This window comes from Strix uralensis, chromosome 4 (assembly GCF_047716275.1).
Source record: "Strix uralensis isolate ZFMK-TIS-50842 chromosome 4, bStrUra1, whole genome shotgun sequence".
Lineage (NCBI taxonomy): Eukaryota > Metazoa > Chordata > Aves > Strigiformes > Strigidae > Strix > Strix uralensis.
The window spans coordinates 62,471,770-62,493,576 of record NC_133975.1 but is presented as its reverse complement, the minus strand read 5'-3'; the positions used below and the strand labels follow the sequence as shown (position 1 = coordinate 62,493,576).

The 21,807-nt window shown below is 43.1% G+C and overlaps 1 protein-coding gene across 1 annotated transcript in view; it reads left to right on the top strand.

The window, feature by feature from the left end:
- The window catches only part of ADGRL3 (adhesion G protein-coupled receptor L3), a 514,733-nt gene that overhangs the window by 462,860 nt on the left and 30,066 nt on the right, over window positions 1-21,807 (top strand). The window contains exons 20-23 of the mRNA XM_074866987.1: window positions 1,681-1,747; window positions 3,140-3,231; window positions 17,412-17,438; window positions 20,740-20,908. Of these exons, the coding sequence (XP_074723088.1) occupies window positions 1,681-1,747; window positions 3,140-3,231; window positions 17,412-17,438; window positions 20,740-20,908 (355 nt within the window). The remainder of the gene's footprint in view (window positions 1-1,680; window positions 1,748-3,139; window positions 3,232-17,411; window positions 17,439-20,739; window positions 20,909-21,807) is intronic.

Sequence of the window (21,807 nt, the reverse complement as noted above, 5' to 3'; positions counted from 1 at the left end):
TAGATATAAAGTCTGAAATGCCGTGTGATGTGTGAGCTGCTGCTATGCAGACATCTTTTTTCAGGGATGGGGGAGAGGGCTTTTTACAGGGACTTCATTATCCTTGAAACCTCTATTCCTCTGTCAAATCTAGTTGCAATTGGGCGACATTTCAGATGTTATTATGGGTGATACACAGATGTCATGATCGCATAAACCCTTTCCTATAGGAAATGAGACTCAAATAGTCTCTAGTCACTCGTGTTGTTCCATTACCAGCTGCATCTAAATCACCTTGAACTTCTGCAGCCACAGAGGAAACAAGATTTCCTCACAATTGCTCTGAAAGTCTCTGTTTGCCTCTCACATTAAGATTTTGATGCTGTCACATGAAGATTCTGGATGAACAGCTGCAGAGGCAGTTCAGGAGTGACGGTCACGGAAGTGACGGTATTTTAATTTGTGACAAATAGTGTTACGACCATATGTATATTGAAACATCTTCAACACTGACAAGACCTGAAATTTATATGGTCAGGGAGGGAAGTGAGAAGCTTTCTCTACATCTTTGAATTTATTCATCTCCTGGCTTCTCCCAGTTGTAGAGGTTCAGGGCATGTTTTATTCTCTCGGCAGGTGGCTCCTGCTGATCTCCGTGGGGCTGCTGGCACAGACCTTTCTGCCTAATGCAAAGTCCATTGGAAGGGAAAAAACATTCAGCACGTGCACTAGAGCTGTCATTTGTGAGAACTGCTATCTCTTCCACCATGATAAATTCATATGCACAGTTCCTGTCACTTGCCTAATTATGAAACTCCATCGGATGTTTAGTAGAATGGTTTTATGCTTTCTTAGTCCTCTGTGTATAAATGGAACTGTGATTTGCAGTGTTGCAAACACGACAAGACACTATTATTTTAAACATCGTGCAAAACTTTCTTGGAATTTATATTCGTCTGTCTTGTAACCAGTCACTTCCATTTTATCTTCCTGTCGCCTGGAATGAACTAGGAATGGAAATGTAATTTCCCAGGGGCCTTAAAAAATGTGGGGAGTATTAAATGCGGTTGAAATTAAGCGATTAATAATTTAGTTTTAAGCCATGAATCAACTTCATGTGATAGCGCAGACCATATGCAACCTCGAAACATTAGTGGAAACAAAACACTCCGGAGGTTCAGAGAAATAAAATGCTCTAAAGAGGAAGTTGCTGAACCTAATTAAACCTCAGCCTTCTGTTATCCAAATCATGCTTCCTATTTGCACCAAATTTGCTCTGATCTGCTTGTCGGAGAAATGTCATCTTGCTTGACAGCTGACAGACAGCTTGCATTGCATCAGAGCTGGAGAGGCAAGAGGAGCTTAAAGCAAAGAAGAAGCTCCATGGATGCTCATCGGACCCCTTCCTTAAAAAACCCCACAGTTTTAAGGTTTTTTTTCCAACAGATGCAGAAAGCCTTAGCAACTAGGCCTTGTGCCATTTTCTCCCTGCTTCCTCCAGAGGTAATTATCTTACTCCATCAATAGCGCTGTCAGAAATTGGGCACATAATTCAGCATTTAAATGAACAAGCAATGTAATATTTCCTGTCTCCCACCGGCGTGTTTTGCAGCTCACATTCTTCTCTGTCACTCGCTCACTCTTGATGTATGTCCTGGGTGCAGTCCTTGAATGCCTTCTCTCCCCTGTGTTTCATTACAGATGTTGGCTCCGACTTGACACCTACTTCATTTGGAGCTTTATAGGACCAGCGACCTTGATAATTATGGTAAGAACTCCTAATTAACTACTCCATCTCTCAGGTCAAGAAATAAAACTTTTGCTGTTCCTTTACTCTTTATCTTTAATTTACACAGATTAGTTTGAGAAAGGCATGTTCTTCTTTGACCCCACCTGGCACAAGCAATTAGACGCTTATTACGAGAGGCTCTTGGCATTGCAAAATACTTGATCAAAACAGGCCAGGGATCTTTGGAGCGAGTGCTTGCTGAGTTTGGTTTCTATCACTGGACATTTAGAAGTGCCAAACTCTGATGCCATTCACTTCCCCCCCCTTTTGAATTCCAGAGCAAAGCTTTGCATCGATCATGCAAAAAAGGGCAGTCTGGGATGGGGGGAATGAAATGAAGTCCAAACTGGAAGAGAGGTTTGATGGGGGTTTTTCCTCCCTGGCAGAAGTTGAAGCTCATGTGACTTCACGGTTAGCACATTGCCAGTGTATCAGCTAACACAGCAGCAAGGTAGAGAACCCAACTTTAGAGGCAGCTGGAGTTTTCTTATACTTTAATCGCTACAATATGGCTTAAATAAACCATCCTTTGTTTTGAATAGACTACAGTTTGGCTAACACAGCAAACCAGGCACTCTCACTTCAATGCAGACATTGTCCCTGCTTCTTCTGCTTCTCCTGCAACTGGGGGCTGTTTCATCAGCCTTCCACATAAGGGAGGGGACTGTGCCACCAGCTACAACTGTTAGGTTTTTTTCCCCCTTAAGCAATTCATTCATAAGGAAGATATCTTCCCTTTTTGATTATGTTGCAAACCTTGGCCTGGGCTTTTGGGGGAACTCCTTTCCAGGAATTGGCAGCCTTGGTAACGCTGAGGCATTAAAACGCCATCACATCTTTTACAGCACAAATCAAACTCTTTTTCCTTTTAATTTTTCAGCTTTTCATTGTGCTAAGCATCTTCAGCAGTTGTGGTTTCCCAGCCCATCTTTCCATTACAATGTATTTAAAGTATATATTCACAGAAAAGGATGCTTTTTTGCTTCATTACAATGGGGCCACTAAGCAAGACGCTTGGAATGACTTTTCACAACTGTACACCTCTCAGACACAGAAGAGCTGTTACAGAAAATATTTTTAATTTTCCATAACATCATTTGAAGCACTACAGCTGATGTTGGAACCAGCCCCATATCAGTAACAAATGCACTGCCATGGCTTTGGTAATGCTGTGGCATCACCAGTCCTGCAGTCTACAGGCCAGCTCACCTTATAACATGCTTGGCAATTTTCTGTGATGCAGTCACTCTAAAACTATAGTGAGACCTCATTTCCTACAGCAACTCATTTGTTACAGAGAAGAAGCTGACTTTCTCCCCATCATGTTGTGCCATGTCACGTAATCCTCTTTTTTCCCGCCCCCCCCTGCAGCTTAATGTCATCTTCCTTGGGATCGCTCTCTATAAAATGTTTCATCATACTGCCATACTGAAACCTGAATCTGGATGTCTTGACAATATCAAGTAAGTGGTTGGGTTTTTTTCTTTCTCTCTGCCTGTTTCTGTCTTTTGCTGTGTATGCTCCTGTTCCCCTCTGAGGAGCTTACAGGGGAACAAACTCCGCTGGCAGCAGTGATAACCAGGGGCAATATGCTGGGTTATGGCACTGCAGAGTGGTTTCTAATTGGTACCAACAAGTGGCTGATGGTGAAGCACTGTCTTTATTGGGATTTGGCTGCCAGTGGTGGCATTTTCCATGCAATGCATGAAGGAAGCAAAGTTCCATTTGCTGTCCTTGAAGCAGGTAACCTCCTAGTCCCTCTATGCAAAAGGAAATCATGCCTGATAATTACCAGCTAATTATTGCAGTCTCTACAGGGAAGGTGTTGAAATTGTTGATCATTACTATTTCTTTGTGCTCCAGGGGTGACAGCCTTACTTCTTTTCTGTTTGTTTTGGCCCTTGACAGATTTAATGACCCAAATTCTCCCCAGAATCTGATTAGTTTCAGCAAAGTTACTGGGGGTTTACTTGGAGGTGCCCACATTAGAGGATGTGCTTGCCAGCCAAGGCATGTTTTGCCCTTGGACTCTGTTAGCGTCTGAGCCTGGGCATCTTACTGCCTAGCAAGCTGTTTCATTGTATTGATAGAATATTAGTCTCCATCAGTGCCTGTTTATTCAAGTACCTCTGGTTTTAATTACTTGCTTCAAAAATAGAAGTGGGATTTCAGGTGCAGCACGTGATAAGATGGGGAGCCTGCTAATTAATAAAACCATCCAATGAACTTCAGGAGGAGGAAACTGTTGGCAGTCAGTGCTGTATTGCCAGCCCAGGAAAGGAGAGCATTGTACAACACAGCTAGAAGTTGGTTCTCCCTTCTTCCATGGTGGGAGCAGGGGAAGAGGCGTGAGGGGAGCTTATTAGGAGATGACTGAATTGCATAGTTACAAGACAGTTCTCAGCGAGGTTACTGTTCTTACTACTGAGCTGCTCTCACAGATGCAGCTTTAATTTAAACTACGTCAGTCTTCCCTCTTAAACTTCCCAGGCAGACAAGGCTTGCAGTGCCACTGGCATGCCATGACCTGGCATGGTCCTGTGGATGAAGTTTTAGTTTCTTAGGCACAGCTGCTTCTTTGAGGGTTGTGAGGAAAGGGGGCTGGAGCCTGTACAAATGCAGGAGACCCCAGTGAGCTCAGGTACCCAGGGTGCTTGTTTGCCGTGTCTGTCCCTGCCCAGGTTGTGGGCAGGCTGTTCTGCAGTGTGCCTCTGTATCTCCTGCCATCGCTTAGCTATAAAATGAAATTGGAGGAGCAGTCTCTCCTGGATGACCAGGACTGATCCCAGCGTAGTAGTCTTTCCTTCAGTCTTGGATGGGGTGTTAAAGGAATGGTACATTTAATAACACTTATTAATATGACTACTCATCATGCATTAGTGCTATGGGATTGCTCGCTGAGAACAGTCTTTCTAAGGTTACCCACACAAAATCTGTCTAGAAAGCTTTGCAGTATGACATTTAAATTAAAAACTGGGGAAAAAAAACAACAAAGCCGTTATAATTAAAGCAGAAATAATAATTGCCTACTGAATAATCTTGCTTGTGCTAATCTCTAGTATCTTTGTTTAAAATGCCAGGAGTTTATACAACCAGTTATGTCAATTATAATGTCACTGTAAAATATTTTATAAGATTCTTTGGCAGATGAGTGTCTATTCCTGATCTGACTTCTTTAAAACATTTTGAAAACACAAGCCATTAAAATACTTAAGTATGTTGCTGATACCCTTCCAAATGTGTTGCTTCATTACAAATTATTTTTTATGCTTGAAAAGATAAGAGAAACAAAATATAAACTCAAGAAGACCCCAAGCTCACCCTAGGAAGTTTATCAAAACAAAAATTTCAGAAGGGACTTGACTGTAATTTCTGAATACCTAAGCAGGACAAAGTTAAGTCTCTAAATCCAAGGCATGTGTTGTCCTAATATTGGATATGCTTGAGTTAGAAGGTGCAGATTTTTAACAAAGAAGAGAATTCACCTTTGAGGGAACGTTCCTAGGGGTGTGAGGGGCTTGCAATCTCTGGAAAACTTTTAGGTAAGATCATAGTCATCTTCTAGGTAAAATTGTAGTCATCTTCTAGGTAAGATTGTGGTCTTCTTCCAAAGTCATTGGCTCTAGCTCAGTTGCAAAATGTGGATGTGATACAGCAGCTCTGGAATAAAAAGCAACAGACCATGTTATTTCATAGGTGGCCAGGAAGATCCTTTCTGAGCTTACCTCTGTAGGTCTATATGGTTGGTGAAAATACACCCAGATCTGTTTCTCAAGACACGCACTGACTTTTCTGGCTCTCAGCATGGTCTCAGAGCCTTGCATCTTATCTTAGTGGTTTATATTTTAAAAACCAAACCAAACTGAGGGCCTGCATTGGAGGGCCCCTTGCTGCCATCTGCGTATGACAGCTTTACGGCACACAGGGAGCTGAATGGGAGTTTGTTCTCCCAGTTCATTTCCTAGCACTGCTCAGTGTTAGGCTGTGGTGAAGCTCTCGCAACATAAATCCTGAGCCTGTTCAACAACAGCAAAATAGTTGATTCCCTATGGCAACATAAAAATAAAGGCCATAAAATATTTTAATAGGCTGTTAATAAGCGCCCCTGCAATCTGGTGCTTGCCTATGTCACTTTAAAGGTTAGAAATACATTATGAAGTATAGAAAATAGAGAGCCAAATAACTCCACTTAAATTAATGAACTTGATAAGGTATCAGGTGTCACCTGGGATACCTTTAATTACTGCACCAACAGAAAAGCCATTCAAAGGGCAGTGCCTGAACCAGATGCTGTGTGGCTGGAAGATTTGTAGGCACTGTGCAAAGTTGTAAAAATAAACTTCCCTAACCTTCAGGAACAGTCCCTGTATTATTATGCCAGCATGGGAGAATCTGACATTCCCGCGGTGGACCACTGGTTTCCTAGGGGTTACCCAGCAAGAGATTTGATGACTACAGCGTCAGTTTATTTTTTACCCACGTTAACTTTTCCAGCTTAGCCCAGCACTTTAAAGAGGGAAGTAGGGTAGCTATATGTGGGTCCTTCTCCCTGTGTCAAGAGCATCTTCCCTGTATAGCAGGTTGGTACTAAGTCTATTCAATGGGTTGCGCCTGCTGAGACAGTGCGGTTCATGCTCTAGTCCTGCTTTTGAGGCATGTAGTCAGGAAAAGATGTCAGCTCGTGTACATGGGATACGTTGTTTGGAGCTGTAAAAGTTTCTGTGACTGCCACCAATGCCAGGAGGGCAGACTAGCTCCCATTTCACAACACGTACCATCACCAAAAGCAGCATGCTTTTACCTAGGGCCTTTTGAAAAAGTGCAGTTTGACTTCTTCCTTCAGTACGTTAAAACAGAAATTTTAAGGATTCACCCAGAGTGGAGATCTCCTCTGCCTTTTAAAGATCTCTTCAGTATGAAGTAACGCAGACAAGGACACCAAAACGGCTGCTTCTTGGGTGCTGCGTGTAGCTTCTGCCCATGCCTCCCCAAACGCGGGGCAGGAGGGGATTTTCCTTCCCCGCCTTTTCCAATGGCTGTTTCTGGGCACTCGAGGTCACTGTGGCCATTGCTCTTTCATCTTTACACAGCTTGTCAGCAAACGTAGGTGAGCAGAGATGGGCAGTGAGGAGCACTGTTTCGTCTTTGGTAGCTCTCCCACATCACTGGTGTCTTGCTCATGGCCCATTTGAGAGTGTAAGTGGCATGCAGGGGGTGCACGAAATTGCTTGTGAGCATGAACTGATGCGCTGTCAACAAATGTAGCTGAGAAGGCTTTATTTTGGAGGGTTGATTTCCCCAGCCCTTACGGGCTTGCAGAGAAGACAGATCTTTCAAGCCAGGGACTATGCAAGCTTTTTAGATGGCAGAAGCCTGCTGTGCTGCTTGCATCTATAGCCTGCGAGTGGAGACTATAGGCGTATCAGTGCGGCATCAATGCACTCTTGCTAGCAGATGGCTCCTCACGAGGACGTGTTACCAGCTGGAATACTTTAGAGCAGCTGTGAGGCTGTTTTACCGGAGGTTGCTGCCGTGTGGAGTGATTTCTGGAGTCGAGCAGCTAAAGTCTCTCCTTCACACTTTTCCATTGTGCCGGGTAGATGTTAGATGTGCAAAATGTCTCAGACTGTCATAGACAGGAGTACGCTGAATCTTTTTTATATTTCACATTCCTGTAGGAAGCCTTCTGTGACAAAGGAAAATACATCTATATGTGAATAGTCCAGCATGGTTCTTCAGTTTTCCATCCATCATCTCCTTTCTGGGTGGTCAGGCATGTACTGTGGCTGCTTGTGGTCCTCTCACACCAGGTTTTCATCCAACCTGTGCCAGATGCTGCAGCATGACAAACCATCCACATATTTCCGGATGCTTAACCCCCATTCTATGTGCAAAATGGAGGATTTCAGAGGAACCCCCTCCCCAAATGCCTTTGTGTTGTGTGGCAGTACAGAGCTTGTTCTGCAGCCATTTAAATAGTGCTCATTTGAGTCATTGTGGCATTAGTAAAGGGGCTAAAGTGGTTAAAGTAAAAAGGGGCTACACTGATGGTAATCCAGATGGCTCTTCACCATACCTACTGAAATCTGAGGTCCTGTCTTTGCTGTATGCTGTTATTGTGCACAATGTGGGGCGTTTTAGTTACTGACATGTAAAACTGTTAAAAAAATGGGTGGGGAGAGCAGTTATTTAGTTAACAAAAGGCAAATCCTATAAGTGGATTGAAAGGATTCATCAACGTGGCCAAGCAGCTGCCACACCTGAAGTTACACAGGGCATCTCCAAATGGCTGGAGGGGAGAAGGTGAAACCTTCTCTCTCCTAGCAGAGACCAGAAGCCATCTTTTCTCTTCCTTACAGACGTAACCTTTCCTTTGAAGTTCCCGCAGGTGCCTGTCCCCTCTCCCCCCAGCGCTGCCTGGCCACGGTTGGGTTTGTTAGCATTTCCTCTGGCCAGACCAGACTTCCTGACATTCTTCTGTGCTGCAGTATGTGGCAACGAGATTTTATTTTATTTACTTTGGAAGGGTGACGCGTCGGCCGTAGCTGCCAAGTGCAGTTGTGGACCTGCTAAAAAGAAGGCAGGAGGCAAAGGGCCTTGTCATCTCACTTCTCTTTTTGTCCTATTCTATTGCATTATCTGTTTAGTGAGGGTATAGCTTGGCTTGTACCATAGGCCACCTGGATGCTTTTTGTAAAGCACAACTCACAGAGACCAATTCAAAGAGGAACATGGCAGGCTGTAGTCCTGGGTTTGTGCAATAGAAACCCAGCCAAAAGTCATCCTGGAAATTTAATTTTCTTTCTTTCAGACAGGGAGACCCAGAGTCTTAGCTGGGAGCTCCTTTTGTTGGTAAAGAGGCATTAATTAGGGGCCTTGAGATAGTTTTAATCCTGGTATTAATTACTGTAGTTTTGTTGCAGCTTTCTTCCCTCTTGTGGAAACCTGCTCCCATCCCATCTTCTGCAACAATAAAATAAGCACTATATCAAAAACCTGAAATTCACTGGAAAAAATTTATTTATTCCGAACATGCAGGAGATAATGTTTTTAGCTATTGTGCCACGTTCACAAGAACACACCCTGAAATCCCATTAATGGGGATGATGCAGAAATGTCCTGCACTGCAGCCTTCAGAGATCAATCCCCAAATGACCAAAACAAGCCCTCCTCAGCATGCTGGCTGCTGTGGGAGCTTCAAATGGTCTGGGGCTGAAGGCACACAGCCCTGATTTAATGGATAAATTAAAAAGTATTATGTTCTCCCAAGTTTCTGACTTGATACAAAACTCACACCATACTCCTTTATTTTTCATTTTTTTCCGTGGGAGTCTCTTGCTCACAGGCTTACAGAAATAAATCTGAGAATGTGCAACATAAAAGCCAAAAGTAGGAGCCAAATGCAAAGACTCAGCATTGATTATTACTATATAAAAACTTGCAAAGCCCAGTCCGGGCTGTTTCAGGGAGTCCGGCCCAGGCTGGGGGAGGCAAGGGGCGAGAAGCATCAGGCACAAAACTGAGAAGCCCCTTTTGAAAATATGCCTCCTTTACAAACCATTGCCATATCCTGCTCTCCCCATATGTTGTATGGGTGTAAGTGATTATCTGCTCATTTTCTTGCTTCAACATATGTATTTTATTTAAAGAGACATGACTAATCCCAGCCCCCAGATTAGCTTGTTGTTTCAGTCCTGTGGGTTTTCTTAAGTCATAAAAAAATCCTCAGAGTTAGGTAGAAAATTGAAAACAAAGGTTAAATAGAACTTCCAAAAATCATCTGCGGATATGTTTAAATTAAATCCTTGATTTAACACAGCAGTATTGTGCTGGCAGGAACAGAGGTTTACCAGTCTAGTTTTATTTACTCAGCTGATTGAAATGCAGGAAAAGTAAACATCCTGGGTTTGGTGCAGTGAGGACCGAGTTAGACTTTTGAAAATGCAAGATTCCTTCTCCTTCGGTAGGAAGAGCTTACATTACCGATGCAGAACAATAATTTGTAGCAGGTATCCTTTTACTAAAGGAAGATTAATTTGTGCTTTATTCTAGCCATTGGAAACAAGTGAAAGTAGGAAGACGTCTTTCTACTGAGCTTTAAACTCATCTCTTGGTTTCCAGATCTTTCTTGTTTAATTGTAAGACACTACACTTGGAAATAGTTTGTGATGCCAAAGGGTCTGGAATGGAATATTGCATTGGGTTCACCTGGGGGACTCAACTTGCAGAACAGCAGCAATTTAATCCTTCATTACTTCTGGGTTTGCGGTTGCTTGGGAGTGCACAGCAAGGACATGGTGCAACGAAGGGGTCCAGCTCTTGGGAGTGTGCCCAGCACAGCTTCTGGGTGCAGAAGGCCCAATCCTGTATCTTCAGCATTCGCATTTCCGGATAAAGTAAGGGCTGAGGGTCTGTGGCAACGTGCAGATTTCTTTGGAGCAGCAAGTGGGGAGAGGAGGTTACGTGCACCTATGCAGCTTCAAGGAGGTACATGCTTTGGCGTGAGTGGTGGAAAGCCAAGATATGAAGGGTTTGAAACACAAGCTAATGAATGTAATGCTTACAGGAGCCACAGTAAACCTCTGTTAAACATGACCCGAAATCCTGACTGGCCATTACCTGTAACTTACAATGTGAAATAAAATAGCAGTGCCTCTAAAGAATGAACTTTCTGTTAAGATTTTCATACAGCCCTGCTAACAAAATAAAAAGACTTAACTCAGCGGGCTGTTCAAGAATAGGGAGTTAAAAATCTCTCCTTCCCAGCCAGCTGTGCTATATGCAGCATTCCTGGACTCCACTGACTTCTGGGGACTGCAGGCTCAGATTACAGCAGCTCCAGGGATGCCTTTTGGAGAGGAATCATCCCTGGATTCCTGCTCCAGGAAAGGATAATCTGATCCTAGGGAACAAAAAGAGCCCCCAGCCTAGTGTTTGGGTCTGGATAAACTCGGATGTGAAATGAAGTGTGTGTTTTAATGGTTCTTGGGACGTGCAGGCAGCACATTCTCTGTCACCAGAAAACTTGACAGGAGTGTTTTGCAAGGATGACCAAATGATCTGGGTACTTCTGAAAATGAGGAATAGTTTTTTCTCTCCTTTGGAAAACCTCCCCCTGTGCAAAGTTTAGATGTTAGCCACAGAGTACTGAGCTGGGCATTAGAAACTGCCTGCCTCACTTTCCTTGTACAGGAGCTCAGGCTACAATCTTTGCATTTTATATGGCCTTGGGAGAGTACCGTGCCTTCACAAGCCTGGCAGTTGACTTAGCATCTATCTGGATCCTGTGTAAGAAAGCACCATGCTTCCTAGTCCCTGGGTAACTCAGTGCTGCTCCTATATAGCTTCATCTGCATCTCTGGATGGGTAAACTTTGAACAGGCAGCCTAAACCAAACCCAGAAAAATCCGTTGGAGATGGCACAAAATGAAGTATTTATGAGCTTCCTACCAAGAAAAGATATGGCACATTTATATTTTGCCTGAGTGCAGAGTTTGTGAGCACCTAGGAGACAGAAACCCTGCTGGTGCTGAAAAAATTTCTGAGGTTGCACTTCTGTCTGGATGCCTTTTTTGCCCAGTGATGTTGATGGCAGCACCTGATTTTGTTTGTTGCAATCTGCTGCTGAGTTTTTCAAAGAAGGGTTTGGTTAATATCTGACTGTCTGGGCTTTGGGTTTTGCTTGTTTATCTGTATTTTTTGTGATGGGCACCTTAATGTTGAATGGTGATTGTAAAGCACTAATCTTCCCTGTGACGGGGGAATTTCAGAATTAAAAAAAAAATAAATCAATGAGCGGTTATCGATTTGGGAGGGTGTCCTGGAAGATATTAAATACCTAAGGTCCTTCTGTGAACCCGTAAATCATGATTATTGTTTTAAAAGGCCATACATTTTAAGTATTTTGTCAGCAAGCCCTGCTGATGCTATTTGGATAATACAAATGTATCTAAAGGCTTTGGTGAATCCATATCGTGTGGAAACAATATTGGATATGTGGTTACACATCAGTGTGGTTTGAATAATCATGCCATGCCTTTTGAAGTTAGGAGAAAGGAAATAAACAGTGTAAGTAATTCTGAGGGTAATTTATTACTTATAGAAAATGAGATGAGTTTAACAAAATTGCTCTTTCCAATTGCAGTAATTAAGAACAAATCTCAGAAAGCAGGCCATGACTTCCTCAAATGAGTTGAGGGGGAAAGGGATGATGCTTTGCCTTTGGCAGAAATAATCAGGCATAGGTTGCCCAGATCCTGTGCTTGGATATCACGTAGGGCCAAGGAAGGTTTGGCCTCATTTGTCTGAAAAAAATTTTCAGAGCTACCGCTGGAAGTCAGAAGTGGCTTTCAACCTATATAAAATTTCCCTTATGCCAGGAGGTAGGACCCCAACCTTTACAGATCTCCAAGGCATGTAAATCCGGGGGTTTCTTCTGCAAATGAAGTGGTGACAGGCCAGGTGACCCCCCAAGATGGTTACAGATGTCTTTAGGGGACTGGCCACCTCCTGTGAAAGGGTGCAGGAGCCAGAAGATAAGACTTGGAAATGATGGCTTGGAAAGCCATGTGAGGGAGGTGGTGGAGTCCCCATCCCTGGAGGTGTTTAAGAGTAGGGTCGACATAGCACTGAGGGATATGGTGTAGTTGGGAGCTGTCAGTGCTAGGTTAACAGTTGGACTAGATGATCTTCAAGGTCCTTTCCAACCTAGATGATTCTGTGATGAATACCAGCAGCCTAAGGAAGGCGATTAGGAAGACATTTGGCTTCATGCCATCAAGGTGGTAACTTTGTCATGAAACGTGAAGGCAAAATCCTTTAAGCACTCTTTTATTGCTTGCAATTGATTTTTCTCACCATGAAGATGCTCCTTCAGTAATTAGCAATGAACCCATTTGCTTTATGAGGGGAGTGCTGGACTTTCCAACCCCTTCCTGTAGATTTTCAGCAGTTCAATAAATCAATCTTTTCTAATCCTTGAAATTTAAAAAAAATAAGGAAAACAAAACATGCCTACTGCCTCATATTGGCAGGCAGTGGGGAGACAGCATAGCACACTTTATTTTGTGTCTCTCTCATGCTTGCCTGCAGGAAACGTCTGTCTCTCTGCTTTATTTGCACAATATTAAAATTAATTCCATGGGTCTTTCCAAATGCTTTCGAGGGGGCACATCATCCATCTATTTTTATTTGGGTTTCATCACCCGTAACAGCTACTAAAAGTCCTGTGTACTCACTTCGGCGTTTTTGATTGCTAGCCAAACTGTTATTTTGGGGCCCGAGCACTGAGTCCATGTGCTTACTGAGCCTTTTCCTGCTATTGGAGAGATGGGAAAATACTTTGAATTGTCAAAAGAGTGATAAATTCAAGTTAGGTAATGTTAAACCATAAAGAGTTGAATAAAATGATAACACCTGAAGTTGATTAGTTATGAAGGGGTTTATTTAAGGCCCAGTTTTACTCTAAAAGTGTCTCAAAAACTACACTTTGTTAAATTAAATATTAAAAAAAAAAAAAGTAAACTCTTTTCAAAATGTAAGAAGACCAGACATTATTCATTTTAACTGAGAGCTGAATAGCTGCTTTTTGATAACAGGCTTTCACTGTTCAGCAGGATTGTAGGACCAGTCTGTGTGTGAAGGTAAATTCTTGACTTACTTTTCCTGCTGAAAAAAAATGAAGGTTTTAGCAATCCAGGATATTGCTAATCTGCATACATGGAAGTGGTTTTCACCATACAATATAAATTGCAGATTGTCCGTGCTTCTGTATTGGGCTGTCAGTGTATATTTTGGCAATTCAGTTGCCTTGTGTCAAAAAGGTGCATGTTGGGGTTTTAAAATGATAGGCAGTGCAAAAGGGGTTTCCTAGTTTAGGATGCATTGGTTTTGAAATTCCTTAAGCATCTAAACATAGCTAAATAAATAGCTAATTTTAGCAACTTTTAAAAAAAGTATTGGTCTGGAAATATCACAGGAATATAGAATATGAACAATCCTTTCTCATCATTGAAGGATAAAGTACTCTGGGAAATTGAAAGACATCTAACTTAAATAAGGTTTTGAAAGAGTTTTACATGATGTGTAATTAACCTTAAGAAGTCTTTGCCCCAAGGTAAAGTCAGGGCTTTTTTAAGATTAGAAAATGAATTAGGTATTTATATGGATCGGTAGACCATCCACTATCCATCATCTGGGCTGTGAGGAAACACAGGGGAGGTGAGGTAAGATTTTGCAGGTTAAAGGAATAATGCCACCACTAAAGATCAGCTTTTTAACTTCAGGTATTTGAAAGTGAAGCCCCCACCTAAGCCATCATTCAGGTTTCCTCTGCAGTCAGTAGAGAAAGGTATTTCTTCAGGGAATGGCAAAGCCTCACCTACCTTAAATACCTGTTCTTGTAGGGGATAAATTGCTCTTTGGGGGTACCAGTCTCCCATTAACTGTGGAGGGATCAGAGTCACATAGTTTAAATTCAATGGGCTGTATCCCTTACTGTGAGGAATTGGAAGAATTTGTCTAAATCTGGAGAAAGAACTTCAGATCTAGCATCTCAAGCTGTGCTAGGCTAGGTTTTCCAATGATTTCCGCTTCGACTATTACTTGCTTGTATTGTTAGCGAATATAATCTCAGTTTTCCAGTTAGCAGCTCCGTTTTCCTGTGAGCTAAGGCTCTTCCAACCTTTTCTCTTGTCTAAGTGGTGTTTTTTATGTATTGCAGATAATGACACAGTATTACTCCAGCACTGATAGGTTTCACGGACTTTACCAGGGGCAAAAAAACCCCATTCTGGAGTAATTTTTGTTAGACACGAATAGTTGCTTACACAAGATTTAAGCTTCTTAAAACACTTGAGTTGGTAAAATGAGAAGGAATGATCTGTATTTCATGACAGATATAAGAGACTTAAGTCCTGCAGGTCCTGTTTGTAGATTTGAAGTGTTTGGGAGTTAGGGGTTTTTGAAAATCTCATTTCTTTAGGCACCTGCTTGCTTTGGGCAGTGGGTCCTAGGCACATCCAGATTAGAAATGGGGCACAAACTGCTCAGGTCTTTTTGACGGTTTTCTCCTGAGATGCTTTGAAGTGTTAGCCTCAAGCTAAAAGGCAATCCAAGTTTACCAATTTCATGTCTTGTCCGTACAAATATGAAATGGAACCTTCAGCTGCCTTGAAGAAAGATTATTACAGATCACTGAAAAACTTTGCAGGGGTCTGGATGGCAGCAACAGAGTAAAAAATTTCCCTAATTCTCTCTTTTTATAAGCTATCACCAGTGACATTTCAACAGTAAAATCTTTGCTATAAAACCTGAGTGCTTGTGAACACAGTAATAGAAATTCATGCCCCGCTCCTGCCCACATTGCTGGGCTGGGAGCTCCAGACTGTCTCACATCTTCCTTTAATTTAATTGCATCGCGGGGGAGCTGCAGATCCTGTGGTGCTACACATACCACGAGCACAACAGGAACCTGCCCCTATGATCTTGCAGGCTGAGTAGATGAGAGGGCAAAGAGAATCAGGGGGATTTGACCAACACCATGCTACACAGCTGGAATGGGCTGGAGAATCCCGTTGGTGCAGCTAAGGGGGGAGTCTTTTAATACCAATGGCTTTTCTGTGTTCCTAGTACCTCCCCAGATGCATTGCAGATGCTGAGGTCACAACTGTCTCAGCCTATGATTTGTTAAGGCAAAGGAACTGAGCTTTCCTTGTGTCTTGGAAGCAGGGACTGAGCTCCCTGCATCAAGCCACCTCCTCTACTCTTGCTTCCTTCTTCCTTCCTGATCCTGATATGCTCTGTGCTTTCCCCATATGTTGTTAGATACTACCTTTGAGTGCCCTAGGCATTCAGATGTCCTCAGATGTAGTTCAGATGTCCTCATGCAACTGACAGATGTGGCACAAGATCTAAGGTGAGCAGCTGTCAGTGTGACAGATGATGACCAGGGGGGATCCCTGCAGGGGTGGCAGCCAGGGAAGCTGAAGGGACTGGTTGAGTGCTGGAGTAGCACTGCAGGGAGCGGTCAACGGCTAGGTGGGAATGGCAATGGCGGCAGGGAGGGCTACAGCCCAGGGATGCTGTAGATGCTGAAGCTGAGATAGCACTGCTTACCTGTTACTGACCTGGGAGCAGCTACCTTGTCCCCCATGGTGTGTTCTCTGCTTATATCTTGCTGCTCAGAGTAGGGTTGGTGCAAGTGTTATGAGCATGGCCAGATCCACCTCATTCGACGACTGTTCCCTCCCTTTCCCAAAGACCCCAGGTGACCATGCCAGGGCAAAGCTGGGACTGGCAGCATCACTGCCTCTTCTGTTTCAGCCAAGGACAAGGTGGGGGGAAAATGGGAATGTTTTGCACAATATACTGTGTGAAACGACCTTCCTCCCATGAGGACTAAATCCTGCTCCTGTTGATGCCCCTCTGTGGTTTCAGGTGCATGTGAATGATGTGGAAGTTGTCCCTACATGGCTTTAGCCATTGTGAGGAGAAAACACAAAGCCTCACCTTGAACATGCTTAGTGTCCCTCACAGTCAGAAGTTACTGCTGAAAATCACTCAGCTTTAATGCAGCTTCTTTCTAACTCGAGCTGAAGCGGGTCACCTGCAAGCAGAGTGGTTTGTTTAGCAGAGGGTATAGCTTGATGGGTTGTCAGTATTGACCGAAAGAGATCTTAGCAGGATGGACTGGCACTGGCTACATTGGCAGGGGCAATGAGACGAACATATTGAGCCAGTCTCTGTCTCTGGCACCCATGGTGGCCGCTGCAAGGGATCGCAGGTTCAAAAGCTCCACACTAGTGGGGAAAGGAGGCCTGGGAACTGGCCTGCCCTCCCCATGTGTTACACATCACCCGTCACACAGGCAGAGTTAGGCACACAGCCTGTCCCAGGAGGCCAGGGGCACTCCCCTAGGAAAATAGCTGCCACTAATCTTGTGTCCCACAGTGGCAGAAGCTCATTTTGAGTGGTCCATCTTGGCTTCTTCTTCACTGCAGCAGGCTGCTTTGCACTCTTGCTTGGCAGAGTCCTTTCTTCGTTCTTCCCCGTGAAATAGAAGTAAATAGGTCAATACTTCCTGTCACCCCGGGCTTTAGAAGATCCTAATGCTGTTATCTCAAAAAGAAGATAACACTGCAGTCTGGCTCATAAACTGGCAACTTGGGAGTTACACTTATGAAAAAGTAAATGGCAATAAAGAGGTTCCTGTAATACACTACAGCACCACAGACAGAGAGTGCTGAAGGCATGGCAAAGTTTTGCTACCTGAACACATGAAAGCCTTCTGTGGTGGCTACACTGGAGTTTCAAAACTCGTCTTCTCCAGAGATACCCATGATTTTTAAAAGAGATTTCGAAGTCAATTGACAGTTGTGTTATCAGAGCCAGGAGGGGTAGCTGTAGCTCGCAGCTAATGGTGCTCGCTTCTGTGTATGAAGCCAGCGTCCTTGGTTGTATTTCAATTCCCTGGGGCAGCAAGCCAGGCTGGCTGGTGTGTATCAGGAGCACCTGATGCCAGTCCGCCTTTGGTTTTGGTGATGGCTGGTGGGAGAAGGGAGGGGGACTAGCAGTAAGGTGTATTCTCTATGTCATTGTATTTCTAATGTTGGTGTTCTTGTCTTTATGTCTACGCATTCTTTAGCTATGAGGATAACAGACCCTTCATCAAGTAAGAATGACCTGAATGGCTGATAAATTTCATTTATCAGTGTGGTCTCATGAACCAGCTGTCAGATCAATATTGAAAAATCATTAAAGCTTCTGTCATTCACATTTGAGGCAGAAGAGCAAACTGCAGGAAAACGGTCAGGCATACGCTAACATGCAGAGTAAATGTGCTGCATATGTATTGCCAACAAATTGTCACTATATTGGCTTTATATTCTTTGATTGGACATTACTTGAATTCAAGGTGAATGTTCCAAAGTTACTCCTGTGTCGTACAGACTTGTTATACCAATAGCAACCTTCTGATCCACTGTGCTCTGTCACTGAGAGTACTTTAGAGTAATATAAATACAGAAGTAAATTCTCAGAAAGGTACATGGGTGGTAATCCCTATGATTTCTGTTGTAGTTAACGGGAGCAGTACAAGCAAATCTGTGTTTGGTGCATGGGAGACTGTCTCTTTACTCACTGGAGTACATAATTGTCCCTAATTGTAAATCTCTGATTTTCAATTACACCAAAACATGGATGGTTTTGTTTGTTTATTGATATAAAATTGCACTATGGAAAAGAAAAACCATGAAAAAGCAACAACAAGTCTGTACAAAGAGCAAAACAAAACCCACAAGCCACACCAAAAAAACCTGGGAAGAAAGCCAAAAATGCCTAGACATTACATGCCTTTGGGCATCCATGCTCTTTCTCCTGCAACCAAAAAGTAATGTGCAGTAGCACAAAATAGAAACAAATCAACTTTGCAGTAGACTTTCAGTTTGTTCTTCTGGTGAAGAGTCCTTTGTGTTCATTCTTGCAGCATCATTCCCATGTTCTCTTTCATCACTTGGCTCTTTTTTTTTATTGCGGATACGGGATGGAGCTATTCAAAGTAATCTCCACGCCCTCTTTATCTCCAGGTCTTCTTTTCTGAAGCACAACACTGTAACACGTACAGTTTGCACCCACAGATTCCTTTCCATCACTGAAGGTAGCATTTCTTCACTAAATAACTGTTTCGCTCCTGCAAACCTCTGCAGCCAAAGGCTCTTTAGGCAGGTTCAAGAACTGGCTGTGCTTCAGAGCAGAATAGTTTTCTGATATCCTGGGAATCATTTTTAAAAGGCTCTGTAAACGCAGGAAGCTTTTAATCGTGGAAGAGAAGAGACGGAGGAGGAAAAAAAAGTGTTTTCCACTTCATTTGTTCTTCTTTTTTTAAGGAAAAAAAATTATTTGTATTTTTTAAATTGGCAAGCAATTAAGATGATAATGTGCTCTCACTGATGGTGGAATCTCAGGGAGAAAAATATACCAAGCAGCTAAAGCTGTAAACTTTATCTAGTGGCTACCTTTCTGAAGGATTTCAAGAGTGCATTTTCAATTTGCATTGTGCTAAATATTTATTAGCAGGATTGACTGGAAATGCTTCAAAGCAGCTGTTCTGGTCTGCTAGATACATAATAGTGATTTTTAAAGAACTGCCTTAATAAGTGGTTACCTTAGGGAGCTCTTCTGGTTGTGTGGTTGAATAATACATATTTTATAAACTTCAGTGGAAGACTTAATGCTGTATTTTCATTCTAATACCTAAAGAAAAAAACAACAGAAAACATGAATACAACATCGATGTGCTTCTGTTTGTGACAAGCCCTGCTAAAGGGAAAAGGATTTGAGGCTGCAGCTGCCATGGTGTCTCATAGTGGAGATTGCCTGCCTGACCTCTGCAGGACTTATTTTTCCCCTAAGCTACTGCTGCTTCATCTTTTTCCCCCTTGCCCCATGCTCTGCTTAGCAGATGGAAGCCCAAAGACATCCAAACCCTGGCCAAGTTTCTACAACGCTGAAGTACCTTAGAAACGTAGGCAGGCTGTTGTCCCTGTGAGCCCTTCTGCAGCACCCCAGGCTGCTTTGGGGTGAACAAGGAAGCAGAGGTGCTGACTGGCTTCAGGCTTGTCTGCTTTGGGGAACCGAAGGGTTAAACAGTGAGGAAGGGGTGCAAAGATTGGGTGTCATTGCATTCATTTTTATGATGTTACACCTAATGATACCAGGGGAAGACAGATGAAAATCAAGGCCTTGAGGGAAAGGGCAAAGGGGTGCTTATGGTGCTGTTGGCTATGCACTTCCCGCTGTGCTTCCCAGATAGAAGTTGACTCCCTCCCCTATGCAGCAATTCCTTTAAAGTTACAGGTAATTTAGCATGCAGAAACTAGGGAGGTGGCTAGGAGCAGGACCCAGTTCCTACCCTGCTTGTCGCTTGTCACACTTCATCTCATGTCCTAGTATTGGAAGGTCAGTCTCAGAAGTTAATTTAGCAGATGACTAAATGTTATTTAGCAGGGTAACTTGGCCATCCCAGCAGAGCTTCCAGCTTTCCTGAAACTGCACTGAAGAAAATAACATGCAGCAACCATCCCATGTCCCCAGCTCTGTCTGTCCAAACAGTAAGTCTCTGGGAGGAAGCAAGCAGAAACTGCAGGCTACCCACATTTGCTTGAACAACATCTGGGGCCAAGCAATGGCTGCATCCCTAGTCTCGCTTCCCTCCCAGGGTGGAGCAAGCAATAATCTCAGTTTTGTAGCCAATGTAAAGAAGGATTGCCCCTCCTTTTCTCTGAGCAGAAGTGTGGCAGCAGCTACTGTTTTAGCAAATGCAATGTGTGAGCGCCTATACATGTATTTCCTCTCATGTATACATGTATTTCCCCTCATCACAAGGTGGAAGAAGTGTGAAGCAGCATTGCAGAGAGCCTCCTTGTGTGAAGCTGATCTGGCAAGTGGTGAGGGCTTGCCCACCTGCTTGTAGTTGTTTATCTGGCTTACAGGCATATGGGAGACTAGCTACAATGCAGCAGTACATTTGTTTTGGTGTTAAGCATAAAGAGGCTAATCCAGCTGGCACTCCTGCCCCATTGAAACCAGTGGACACTAAAAAAGTGACATTTAGAGTTGTTGTTTTGGTTGGTTTATTTTCTTTTCCTGCCATTTGCAGAAATAGCATCTACATGTCATTTACATACACACTGCTTTTACATTAAAAAAAAAGGAAAAGAAACATTGTGGTTACAAATATGCTTTCGTTATGATAAATTTCTACACTGCTAACATTTCCATTTCCGTATGTTTTCTCAAGCTTGAAGATTTGTAAACTGCATCCAGCTTGAAGACAACACTCCCTATGACTCATTTTGATGCGCTGTTTTCTTTTTGCTAAAATCATGGGCAAAGTCTTCCTGCTTGTAGATGTGTGCCTTTTGTAGATGAAAAACCAATCCCTTTTTTTTTTTTTTTTTTGTTTCTCTTAACAGGTCCTGGGTTATAGGTGCAATAGCCCTACTCTGCCTATTAGGACTGACCTGGGCATTTGGACTCATGTATATTAATGAAAGCACAGTCATCATGGCGTATCTCTTCACCATATTCAATTCTCTGCAGGGAATGTTTATATTCATTTTCCACTGTGTCCTCCAGAAGAAGGTAAGACAGATGGTTCCCAGTGGCAAAAGAGGTAGTAATGGGGTGTTTTGTTGCCTAACAACCACAGCATAACATCATCAGTGTGCCCTGAATTCATCTCACACAGATTTATCTCTGTGCACCTAATAAGGGTGGTATTTAGACTGGAAACCAGCAAGATGCAGGGGAATGAACTGATAACGAAGATATGTGGCAGTGGCATATCAGCAGCGGGGGCACTGACGACGAGCAAGTCGGAGGCAAGGGAAAAGGCAGCTGACAGTTTCAGGGCTTTACGGCAGTGAACCTGTAAAAGGATTTTGCCTGCTATCATCCAGATTCTCCTTCCCCAGTGTGAGATGGGAGCAACTCCACAAGCATCCGGAGGGTCCTTGTGTGGCTCAGTGCTCACAGCAAAGTGAGCTTTACATCTTCATTAGCAGTCCCTGCATGAAATCACCCATATAGCAGCATATATGGGTTGATGTTATGTAAGCAGGGGCTACATCCCCTGATTTTTTAAGAACTGAAGGACCTACGCTCTGCAACAGTTTGTTAGCCTTTGTATTGCGCAGTCCTAATGTGGGCTTTTGGAAATCTTCCTCAAAGCAAGCACAGTAAGTGCTTCTTGGTGGAACTTGAAGTATGCCCCAGTTAACATTTGCAAGATAACAGTGGAGTAACTTAGGTAAACTCTAGGAAAAAAAAATCAAAATAAAAATCTCTTGTGTGTATATGTAGATCAAACTTACAACCTCTGACAATCAGTAATAAATATTTTTAAGAACCATTTTATTCTCCACTGAAATTCAGTAGTACGGAGCTCTCCAATTCTGTGCATGTCTGCTGGTAATTTTTTATGTACATCTTGGTTTCAAAGGGCAGTTTCTTTATCCAGTATAAACATAGGGAAGATTTAT